Source organism: Amphiura filiformis, chromosome 6 (assembly GCF_039555335.1).
Source record: "Amphiura filiformis chromosome 6, Afil_fr2py, whole genome shotgun sequence".
Classification (NCBI taxonomy): Eukaryota; Metazoa; Echinodermata; class Ophiuroidea; order Amphilepidida; family Amphiuridae; genus Amphiura; species Amphiura filiformis.
In genome coordinates, this window is record NC_092633.1 from 22988320 (window position 1) to 23001756 (window position 13437).

General features: G+C 34.2%; 1 protein-coding gene across 7 annotated transcripts in view; it reads left to right on the top strand.

The window, feature by feature from the left end:
• The window catches only part of LOC140155158 (uncharacterized), a 231930-nt gene that overhangs the window by 143630 nt on the left and 74863 nt on the right, over positions 1 to 13437 (top strand). For 6 of the 7 annotated variants that reach the window (XM_072177883.1, XM_072177886.1, XM_072177884.1 and 3 more), the window contains one exon: positions 7436 to 7597. In XM_072177883.1, the coding sequence (XP_072033984.1) occupies positions 7436 to 7597 (162 nt within the window). Of the gene's footprint in view, positions 1 to 6648; positions 6669 to 7435; positions 7598 to 13437 lie in introns of those variants that run through there. The other variant, XM_072177889.1, reaches the window with a different exon arrangement.

Sequence of the window (13437 nt, forward strand, 5' to 3'; positions counted from 1 at the left end):
TACAACAAATATAAAATTAACTTATCTGACAATGCATTTTTGCTGGTACACATTCAAAAATGTTAACATGTAGTGCAGTTATTTTCTTGTGTCTTGATTACAAGGACAAGTGCAAATATGCACTAATAATGCAGGTGGATTTCTTCAGTTATCTTATTTTCAATTTTTCATGCATTTTATTCCTGCCTGCCCAGATGTTTGCAAGGCCAAACCGTGATGTAGATACTGTTTTTCCTTCCATCCCGTCTAACATGTTCATTCCTAGCCATTTTCGATCGTCTCACTTACGGTTTGAGTCGATTGCCCTACATATACAGCAGATTTAAGATGAGAAACAAGTCAATTGATATATGGCTGTCTCTCAAAGTTCTAGAAAAACAAAATCAAGTATTAAATCTCGACATGTCTATTAAACCGAGGATTTTGATCCTTATGTTGTGACTGTGTGATAGAATATGTGGTTTTGGTTAGCCAGGTATTGAATTTGTGGGCCCATAGTATGTTGTAGGGCTTATGTCTTGTAGATATATAATGGATGGTGTACTGGTTACATGATTAGTAGTGTCATCATCAAAAAACAGTAACTAACAAATCTAGAAATTAATAGGGTAATAGACAATTGTCAGTCCTAGTGCTGTATAATTTTGATCAGACTTATCCATTAATTTAAGATGTAATAAGTTCATTTAGATGTTTTATTAAACAGATGTAGGCTTTATTTTTTCACTGAGTACTTTTTTGTGAAGAACAGAGAATTTAAAGTGTACAGATGACTGAATGCTTGTCAGATGTGTTGCAGGAAAATATTTGCTATTTTCAATAATCCGTGTACTAGTTCAGGATGGATGGATGGATTAAGGGTTTCTGTTGCGTGCTAATTTGTCATCCTGTGCAAGAAGCTTAAATCCATTCATGTCACTTGAGTGAAATAGCATGATTTACGCAGCCATTGTATCTGTGTTGCAGTAAGTGGGTAAGGTAGTGAATTAAATGTGTAGTGTATGCATACAGCACAGTGCAAGTAAGGAGCTTCACGAGTGTGAATACTTGAATGTTAAATATATAACTGCACATGATACACACATACATGATACTGTGATTGAAAACCAGGATTTGTGTACTCACTGGCTGACTAGTAGGTGGCTGGTTGTGCCAGCCTGACTGTCTAACAACATATTTAGGAATGCAACAAGGATTTTCAATGACTGGTGTAATAGTTATGCATGACTCTCGCATATAGGGTCATTAGTGAGTGATGCTATATAAAGTTAGTTACCATTTAATTAAATATTTCTAATTTGGTGCCTACTTTATAGACTGTCTAATTTTGATCACATGAAAAATGGCATTATATCTGTTTAATAATTTCTTTCAAACTTATGCAATAGATATATATTTTTAATTACATTTCCTTAGTTTGGTAGTTGGTGATGAGTGATCCCATTGCTGTTATCTTCAGTAGATAGCATAAACAAAAAATCCTACTTATGATATCCTCAGAACCTCAGAAGGTAACATGAACAGTGCTTTGTCAGAAGATAGTTCAGTGAAAATCTTATAAATGTTATTTTCAATAAATAGAAATGAATAGTGTTAGAAATGCTATCTTAAGAAGATAGCAGTGGCAATTTTCATTAATACTCTACCAGAAGATGAATCAATATTTCATTTTCAAAGTTTGTAGTGCAAAGTTTATTTATGCTATCTTCAGAAGATAGCAAAGAAAAATCTTATAAATGCAATCATCAAATGATAGCAGTGATTTATGTAAATGCTATCTTCAGAGGATGCCATTGACAAATATTTCTACATCTTTAGAATATAGCAATGAAAAATCCTATAAATCCTTATATTTTAACAACAGATTAAATCTTTACACTTTATACAGAAAATAGATGAAAAAGTTTTATAAGAAATGCTATCTTCAGAAGATAGCTATAAAAATCTAAATATAATTATCAAAAGATAGCAGTAACTATTATTGTAAATGTGTTATTCTTAGTAGAGAACAGTGACGAAACTTTTATATGTTATCTTTAGTAGATGTATCTTTAGAATGAATATGCTATCTTTATAATACAACAGTGACAAATCTTTTAAACACCAGCATCAGAAGATAAACAGTAACAAATTGTATAATGTGCTATATTCAGGAGGTAACTAATGTGAATATGTATAAATGCCATCTTCAAAAGATAGCAACTGAGATTAAAACAAATGCTTAAAACAAATGCTATCTTCAGAAGATAGCAACTGACATTGAAACAAATGCTATCTTCAGAAGATAGCAGCAGAGATTGAAACAAATGCTATCTTCAAAAGATAGCAACTGAGCAAGATAGCAAAAGATAGCAACTGAGATTGAAGCAAATGCTATCTTCAGAAGATAGCAACTGAGATTGAAACAAATGCCTTCTTCGGAAGATAGCAACTGAGATTGAAATAAATGCTATCTTCAGAAGATAGCAACTGAGATTGATACAAATGCTATCTTCAGAAGATAGCAACTGAGACTGAAACAAATGCTATCTTCAGAAGATAGCAACTGAGATTGAAACAAATGCTATCTTCAGAAGATAGCAACTGAGATTGAAACAAATGCTATCTTCAGAAGATAGCAAAGACATACCTCAAACAAACTATAGCAATATAATTTGTTCCACATCTATTTGGAGTAACCTGGTGTCTTGTACTGGTGTTTATATTATCATTTCAGGGGCTCTGCTCTTCGCAGTAGCTCTATTGTACAGTAAGCATGTGATCAACAATACGCCTGTAAATTTTGTTTCCAATTGGGGCAATTATCAAGGTCCAGTGCCCTTTAAACCTTTTCCCTAAACCTCTAAGATCATAAGATCATAATTATAGCTAGTTGAAGATCCCTTATGCCACACATGTAAAACATTGTGAATGACAACAAGAATAAAATAAATGGTATTATTTGTTAATTGATTCTGAATGTCACTGCATTTTATAGCTTATGGCAATCAATTATTCCTTACAATGGATATCTTAAATTGTCAGCGATGGCATAAAGAATTTTTTTGGGTGTCAAAGTTAACAGCAAATTATGCCCTGGAAGAAAATACAAATTTTTTCATCACGTTATGACTTGTTAGAATGGACAATTTGACTGAACTGTGTTGCAGGGTTGTGTTAAAATGATTCATGCTTCTTGTACAAATTATATGAAACATTTAAAGAGTATGGAGATACTGAAAGGAATATAATATTAGCTTGAGGTTATATATAGTGGATGAATTACAGGTGACATTGTATTTTGTTAAAGAGATATTGGGATAATTGGTCATGGAAGACCTCTTATGTAATGTGATCAAACTAAATAATTTGGTTAATGGTGACATTCATTTTGATGTCACCAAAAGGAGTGTGATGTTTCTTTTGTTTTATAATTGTCTCAGGAGAGCCAAGAGTCATATTTTGAGGAGGTATTCACTGTAAAAAAGTATTGATATGTAAAATGAAGTTGTGAAAACTGACTTGACAATAGATTTATTTCTTGGATTATGGGGATGATTACCTTACTTAGTTGGAAATTTATCCCCATTTTTGACCAAAACTAGTGTTCCTTTATGTATGTACATGTTGTCCACATAAATTATGAAAAATATTTTGTTGTGCAGATTGTAGCAAGCTTTGCGCTCAAATCACTTTACAAAAAGCCCAGGTTTCCTATTTTTATCTGTATGCAAGTTAGTTGCAATATTATTTCTAAAAACATATCATTACCAGAATAGAATACCCAGTGTGATTAGTTTCCCCCAATTAGAGTACAAGTGATACTATTAATGTATATCAAATGGCGTCATGTTCAGGCTTTTAAACAGGTGTTCTTACTTGTGCGCATATGTAGACGTGCAATGGCAATTATTTTTACAATTGTAAGAAACTGATAACAGATATAGTTCAAGGGTGCAATGTACTTGGAATTGAACAAAACATCTGGTTTGAATCCAGGCAGTCGGTCTGAGAGTTTTTTTGAAAGTTGGGATTGAAATCAAATTAAATTAATTAGTTCTGTATGCAGCTTCCAGTTCAGAATCCATTGCAGGTGTTAGGAAATTGCAATTTAATTGCTGAATATTTTAATTCCTTAACAGTTCAAATTTTTAAAGTACAGGTCGTTTGTTAAAACATTTCTGCAGTGTATACCAATGTGAATACCATACTTTGATTATTGATGCAAAACAGATTTCTAAGAATGATTAAAAACAAAGATTCAATTTGTAAAAAAATATTTTTAAATATTGAAGCTCAAAAATTCTATTTAATGAAAATAGAGTTGTTTTGCAGATGAAAAATTATGACCTTATAGCATGAAGAAATATTTAGGCAATTAGCAATCTATGTGTATGTTCCTCTGTTTGAAGGAATGCTTCCTGCTTTACTGTCTTAGACTCCACCCAAGTAATTAACAGTAACAATAGATGAAGGATGAGGCCACTGCTAATATCTGCAACTGTTTTCCTGTATTTAAACGCATCAAATCGATTTTACTGCTGCATACATGGGATATCAACCCAAGTAATGAAACTAAATTTCATGAATAATTTCCCTGGAGGCTAGTTTGAATTCGACAGACTAATTGGCAACTATAAATTTCCTGATGATGAGCATAATTGATATTGAGATGAGTGTAAAATTGTCAACGGGGACGGGCTTGCTCTAAGAACTCTTATTTATTCTTGGGTGAAATATGATATGGTGTCTCATCATCTTTGTGCCCAAAAGAGAGAAATTTACTTGTAGTTATTAAGCATGTAAGTGTGCTGCTGCTATTGATTTAAGAAATGTGATCATGATAAAATTGTATAATGGCGTTGTTTGTTTAATAAGCTCCTTTGTAAAGGATACCAAAGTCTTATAGCGATGCTGTTTTTGATTGGAGGAACATTTACTGTGAGAAGACTTTAAATAAAGTGCTTAAAAACTTTAGCAAAGTATTCTAATCTGATGTTTGGTTTCTTGTTGAGCTATTCCAGTTAAGTCCAAACACCCCCTGTGGAAAATATGACCTAATCTCCCACACAGGCGGTGTAGATTTGAAATAGAGTCACACATTCATGTAACCCCATTTGAAATTCACACTCCCTGTGTGGGAGATTAAGATCATGTCTTCCATAGGGGGTGTATGGATTTCAACTAGAATAGCATGTGAGGTGGATCAATGAGCTGCAGTTCATACGTTAACTGAAAGTTCTTGAAATGTGCAACCGACAAGCCTCACCTATTTTGATCAGTAAATTACCTTCCGTGTAATTGGAACGTGTCTTACTGCCTCTTGCACTATCACACATTGTGAGAAATAAAATTGATGTGGGATTTAAGTATCATGCTTTAGTGCCATTCTATTTGGAAATTTTGTGTTTTCTGGAATATAATCACAAAGTAAGAAACATTGCCAAGATATGGTGGCATATCTCTCTAGGTGGTAGTTTTATGAAATGGTGGGTAGAAGGTGTCACTTATAGTATACTAGTGCTGATGTTTGGAAGGCTTATCCTTGCTAACAATCACCAAGAATTTCTAGTGAGAGGCGATGCCACAGAACTCTAAGAGGGACTATTCTTTACTTATTTACTTATAATGATAATTTAAAATGCAGAACTATCCTAGAAGATGTTATCGCACAAAGATGTGTTTAAGAAGGCCGATAGGGAGGGGAGAAGAAAACTTTTAGTTATGCTCATGTGAAGTTACGATGGATGATAAAAAAACACACCAACATGTGGGTTAACCAACACCCTGGTTGTTGAAGGCATACATTTTTTATACATTTAACAATGCTTTTGGCAGGTAAGTAGCATGTTTCTGTTCAATAGTATAGTATACTTTATACTGTCCAACAACATATGCTATCCCTGCTTACTGTAAGACAAACACAGAGTGATGTCTATTAAGGCAGGCTTCAATTGCATTTGAGAATTGAACCATTACGTACTTTCCAGTCCTGGTGAATGATTGTATCGTGTCTCTATCAGATTAATTAACTTGTGTTTATGATATACAGGGTATATTATTATTACCCATGTGTGTTTGTTCCAATAATGTTAAGAATCTACAATTTTTTTTATTTCATTTGGGTTTACCGATCCAGCAAAACACCGAATGCAGCTAAAATCCCAAAACACAGCTAAAATCCCAACTGACATGAAATTTCATTTTTCCTTGTCCACACCATCTCACTCACATCATATTATAGTTCATTACACATATTGCATTAGTTGTTCTGCTAATGAAGCATTTACAAGTTTAATTATTAACATCTCTGTCGGCACTAGGCCACAGGGTTCTTGTTCGTGATTGGATAGTAGAAATCTGTTGGTTTTATTCACTTTGAAATGGGTATGTGACACTGACTCCTATCTGTACAGCTATCATCAACACACTTCTCTTTCTGTAGTTCACCTGGATAAGCACCAATGCGATTTCACTATATGTATTATAGCGTGGCTTATGTTTTAATGATTACATGTAGCTGGTGGGGGATTGTTTTATTGACAATCTGGATTTAAGGCATACAGTTATTTGATCTTGTTCAAGTGTTCGCATCTTTTGATTTGTGCAACTGTCGCATTGGATAGGAGGATAGCAATTTCAGTTGTGTGCTGGGGGAATGTGTAGCTCATTTGCCGTTGAAAAATGAGGTGATTTTGTATCCTTGAATGGAGATTGGTGGTTATTCAATCAACTATGTGGTGTTAAGTTTAGAAGACACATTCACATATTGTATCATGTTAACTAGATGCTAACCAATGCTAATTAAATGTTATTGATTGTTGGGGTTTAATGGCTAATTATAAAACATTCCTTATTTGCATTTATATCCATATTCATTTGATGAGCTTGGCATATCTATGGTTTTGTTCCACTTAATTAAATACCATATCTTAGAGGATTATTAATCTTAACCTTGGAGGCAGGCATGTTGACATATAAGTCATGGTAATACCGTCTTTTAATGCTGGTAACATTGTAATCTCATGACGTGCTCGACTTCAATGTGAAAGCCAATTGTATAAAGTGGATTCATAGTTTACCAACGCTGTCAGAGAAATTAGTTGGACTGGTATGCTCATATTTATAAACAGGTCAATTTATTTGAATATTACTTTGATGGAATGTATTGTCTTTTTATCATGTGTTTTCAAAAATTTTGTTACATATGAAACAACAGTTTACCATCGTTGGTAGGATGCATTGCGATTTATGAAGCAGTGTGATCGTCAGACTTGAAATGAGCTGTAACAGTGTGATTGGATGATATAGATGATCCTTCAAATTGCCTCTTTTCACTCTATGATATATAACCATGGATGTGTGACAATTCTTGATTGATTATTGCTATGAAGATATTACAAAAGGAATGAATATTTATGAAGTGTGTGTTTTTTTCTACCTTTTCTTTGCTTAGACTCATGGAGACACACCAACTTGCGGAGGCTAAGAAAAAACAGAATGCAAAGTTACGTGAAGCGTTTGGCATTGGTGATAACTACGTGGATGGTAGCTCCTTTGATCCTGAACGTAAAGCACAGGAAGCTGCTGCCAGAGAAATGCAGGAGAAGAAGTATGGGTAAGTACTGAGGGATGAATGGGTTTGGGCAGGTGGGAGATGGGTAGGATTTAGTGGCATATAAGAAGGAAGTAGAAGATATGGCAGTGAATATAATGATGTCTGCTGTTGGTAAGGTAATGCATGGCCACATATATATCCTTCCCACTGCTTTGTTCAGCTAGTATTGGTGTCAAGATTTGCATTGGTTTTAAGGATTTTATGGGGCACAGGTGTCACTGCAGGCTTTTAAAGTGTTTACAAGGAGAAAGGAAAGACTGAAATAATATATGTATCTTAGGCAAGGTGTGGGTAGCTACGGCTAGCGGATTGATCCAAAGGTGATGCACTTGTTTTTTTAACATGTTTGTGCAGTTTTCCATTCGATCAAATATTCAGTTGATATAAATAAAGATAAATTGACGCAAGTTTGGTAAAGTGGATGTGTTTTAGTAAGTTAAATGGTCATGAATAAACAAGATGACATTTGATATTGTGTATGTAAGGACAGTGTAACAAATAGAATTAAGCATTAAACAAGTTCAAAATAAACAGAACAATCGTAACAGGAGATAACAGGGTATATTGTGTTACTCTGTGAGAGGATTAATTTATTGTTACATCAAGGTATATGTTAGTAGGTATAAGTAGGAGGAATTTTAAGCATGGATACTTGTAAAAGAATATTTATCATAACAATGTTGAAATAGTAATCAATAGCATCAAACTTGTTCCTGGGTTATTTTCTTCGCTACATGTTCTGTCAAAACAAATCAGGAGAAATATCATCCGTAATTTGATTAGACTAATACATGTGGGTAATGCAATTCAACAAAAAATGCATAATTAATTTAATTGTGATGTGATATTGGGCTGTTGCAGTCGAAATCCTTACACCCCTATGGAAAACATGATGTTAATCTTCCTCAAAAGGAGTGTGAATTTCAAATGGGGTTACTAAAATGGGTCACTCCATTTGAAATCTGCACCCCCTGTGTGGGAGATTAAGGTCATACCTTCCATAGGGGGATATGGATTGTAACAGGAATAGCCCATTAGTTCTTTAAATTTTCCTTTTGAAAGTTTTCAAATTAAAATTGTGTTACTACGAAATACACTGTAGCAGATGACACGATCACCTACTTTTGATGACCTAGAAGTAATTAATTAGGTAAGCTTATTAGATTAGAGCCCCTTAATTACACAGCTGGTTGACTATTAATGGACAGTAATTGCACCATTTACGGTAGCAATAAATAATAGAAACTACATTAATATCTATTAGGAACTGGTTTGAGACTGTCCGAGCTTACATGTGCAAATCAATACCGTTTAGTGGCATTTAATTGTATGGAGAATGTTTCAAGGTTGGGGCATATCATGCTAACATGGTTAGTAGCAGATCTACAGAACGAATGTGTAATTAAATAAATTTGTGTGTTGTGATTGGGGCCATGATAGTTGGTTTATTTGGATTTTGAAATTTTGTATAATTCGAAAATGATTGAGACATCTTCAAGTTCCTTGGGGACTGGGCCTTGCAGAGTGATTATGCGGCTGAGCTTGTCCAGGCGTTGCATCCAGGCTTGTGCGTCGTGGCAGTTTATAATTTGTTTTAGGTTTATTTAGATTTAGAAATTTGAAATAATGTATAGTTAAAACACAAGCATGCAGTGGGACTTGGGAGTCTTGTCAGCCAATAAATGCCGATAATTAATTACCATATCCAATCCGCATTGTACTTTTATATTGACAATGTAGTATAAAAATTTATGATGGAACTAACAATTTGTGGCGTGGTACAAAAAAAGTCTTTTACAAAATATACTAAAATAGTATGTTTGTTCCGACCACACAAAAAGTTTGAAATGGAACAGGTTTCTCTGTGCTGCATGTGTGATCTGATGTGAGCATAGGAATTTGTCATCATTGAAGCCTAAGTAGCAGTTTGCCTATAGCTTACATTGTATCTCTAATCTTTCATACCATACAATTGCCATTCAGAGTAGCCACAGCATGTCTCATCATTTATATAGAAGCGTTGCATTCAGGTAACACTGTACCTATAAAATGATAGAGAAACGACCAGTCAGCAATGAAGTATTGAGTGAAAGCTATATAGAATCGAAGGGAGCTATCTTGTTACATGGACAGGAATGGTATTGGTGTCATGCCTCGCTATATGATTGTAGTAAAAGGGAAACGGTTTCCAATGTTGATGTGCAAATGCAGCCTTTACGTGATAGCTTTCAATATAGCGGATTCATCATATGTGTACTCTTGAGAGTAATATAGACGATTAAGCGCATTGTTATACTTGCATGTGCAATTTGGCGTCGGCAGATGAGGCATAGTAGTTTCCTTATGGGGGTAGCCATGTGTATCCAATTGATAACAGATATTGTCATTTTGTAGCTATACTAATGAGCTTTGTCTTGCGTGTTATTAGCCTCATTTTTAAGTTGGGATGTTAACATTGAGAAAATAATGTGTTGCCAAACAATTTCATGGTACATTTACTACAAGTTCACATGCATTTTTGATGTTGATTTAAAAAAAAAACTAGCAGTAAATGATTCATATGGGAAAGTTTTTCATATATGTCAGGAGCAGGATTCCCTAGCAGATGCAGCTTGTGTCATGATACTGACTAAAAAACCATGCTTGATCTTCCATCGTTATGTTGAGACCTTTTTTATGTTTTAGCTTTTCAGAAAAACCTTATAAATCCTCTCTCTCCCTCTGCATGTCTCTCTCCCTCCCTCTCTCTCACACTCAGTCTCTCTCCGACTCACTATAACTCCTAGTATTTACTCCTATTTTATTTCTGCTAAATTTAGCTCTATCATTTTTTCACCTCGCTCTGAGCAAAGTTTAATCAATTCCAATCTTTGTGTTCATTGATTCTTTATTTGTTGATTTCACCTGGCTTCTTATTTTCTTCATGTAATACCATGTGTAAGACATCAGTACTTATTATGTGCACATTGCACAGTGTAAATTGAGTATTCAACCATTCTATTACTTAAACTTCAGATTTATACATCCACTACTTCATTTTTGTACATCTTTATGTATTATGTACATTGCAAATTTACTGTTTAAGAAATATATTACAATGCATTCACGGGAAAGTGGATCAGATGACTATATCAGTCATACCGGATGTGTAGGACGAAATATTGTAGTGAATAAAAATTCACTTGGTTTTGTCAAGCAAAATGGAAATATTTATATTACATTGCAGTTGTACATCATTATGTGTCACATTTGTGTACATTGCCTAGATCACAAATTGACTATGTAACTAAAATTACGTGGATTTTTACATCATTATGTATTTTAATTGTGTACATTGTGCCAGGCAAATTAACTTATCAAATATTGTTTTATATGTATTTTCTGCATCATTACTCCTTATATGAAAATTTCACAATGCAACTTGATTTCAACCAACCTTTTACTTCTAATTTCTACATTATTTCAGGTTTTTTTTCAGAGTGTTTAAATGAACTAATCAGCAGTTCTGCATTGTCACATAATATCAGATGTCATTGGTTGCTCTTGTGTTAATATCGTAAATGGCATCAATGTGCTTTATTTTATATCGACCATTTATTTATTTCATCTTACACAGAAAGAGCTTGGTATGTTTTGGTCAAATTTGCACTTGCAAGTTACTAAGTCTTGTCTACCAGACAACGGTAGAAGAAACAAATTACCGGTTAGATCCCAAAACTTGCAGAAATGAGATAACAAGATCTATGAGTTAGTGCTCACACTAGTACATGGAATTTTGAAAGCAATTCTAGACAGCAAATGCACATACATATTACATTAATACAACATATTGAATGCTATCTACTGAAGACAGCAAATGTACATGCACACCATATTGTATGCTATCTACTGAAGACAGCAAATGTGCATGCACACTACATTAATACACCATATTGAATGCTATCTACTGAAGACAGCAAAATGTGCATACACTCAACATTAAGGTTAAGTCGTGTCTACCAGACAATGGTAGAAGAAACAAATTACTGGTTAGTTCCCAAAACTTGGGTAAATGAGATAACAAGATCTATGAGTTAGTGCTCAGTTTTTGTCTAGTACAAGAAATTTTGAAAGCAATTCTAACAACCTTTTAAGAATCCTTCAGCATCATCTTAGCTCTTAATTTACGCAGCCTTGAGGTGGGAAATAAAAATCACTATTAACAGTCAACATTAATAGGTAAATTTTCACGGGAAAATTTTCTGGACACGTGACCAATGCGTATCAATGTGAGTGTAACCTCGAGCCTGATCTCTGACCCCCGGCGGTGACCTCGCTATTCAAGTCTTAGTAATTTTGAATTGGAATAGTATTTTTGATCGCAATTTTGATAGAAATTTGTGCATTGCAAATATTATGTTATCTTAATTTTTTCACAATATCATCAAAACGTAATTTCAAAAATATCTATCTACGGAAAAAAAAATTTATCTACGGAAACTCTTACCATAACATTATTAACTTGCGACAAGTAACTTATTTTGCCTCAAAGGAAGAATTCTTCCTATTCAAATACATTGGAAGAACACCCGCTGTGCTCGGGGTCACATTCCATAATGCTATTATGTCTGCGCCCATGGGTGTCACGTGTCCAGAAAATTTTCCCGTGAAAATTTACCTATTAATTCTGACTGATTAACAACAATGATTGCTCAGTTAAGCTGAATGTTAATGAGAGACAAATATGTCAATTAACACTGGATAGAAAATAAATGGTACATTGAAAGTATTACATCTGGAGTAGGTCTAACATTGCACTTACAAGGTTACTTGAACCCCCTCAATGGGTTATTTAATACTACACCTGTTACTTGTTGGTTCACATGCACTTTACTTTTCACTCTCACTTAAAAGGTTGCAAGAAAACAGACAAATCAATAAGCGATTCTGTTCTGTATTGATGTCTTAAAAGAACTAAGTGGAAACAAGGAAGACTTACAGGCAAGAAGTGCATTTGTGCTGCAAGAAAATGGTAGATATTCCAATCGGTCGGAAAAAGGGATGGTGTCGAAGCTGGCATTCTATTCCGGTACTACAGACATGTATGAAGGTTGTTGTAGAAGTATTAATGCATTGCTGTGTTTCTTTTGCTGTCTACTTGTGGCATCCACTGACATGACTTTCCTTTCAAGAAAGCTGTATAAATATAGACAACTCCAGAAGGAACAGATATGTCAAGGTACGAACCGTTTGGCAATGGATGTAGGTACGTGCCACCTGATATTGATTTGTCAGGTTTCAATGTCAGGTATTTTTGGAGCTTGTTGTATTTTTTAAGTAGTGTTTGGACAAATTGTTTATGCATTTACACACATGAATATAGTCATCATCTTGCTTATACATTTACACACATGAATATAGTCATCATCTTGCACAATGCAAATCATTGTTGGGGTTTAGTATAACTTATTGTCATAGAAGTGTTGCAACCTTTTGCAATTTGCTGACAGAATATTGCAATAGTGGAAAACATCTTGTAGCTAATTAGTTTCTTTATGTCGGTTTCCTTTTACAAATTGTACTTTCTAAGATCAATCACATTGGGACTTTTAAAAACTGAAGTGTGTGTGCATTTTCTTTAGACAATAAATATGCCGCAATTCAGTTAAAAGATGCTATTTGATACTTGATTTTGTATGCTATCTTGTATCTACTGAAGATAGCAAATGTGCATGTACACTACATTAATGCACCATATTGAATGCTATCTACTGAAGACAGCAAATGTGCATGCAGGCCATATTGTATGCTATCTACTGATGTGCATGCACACTACATTAAATCATTAATGCACCATATTG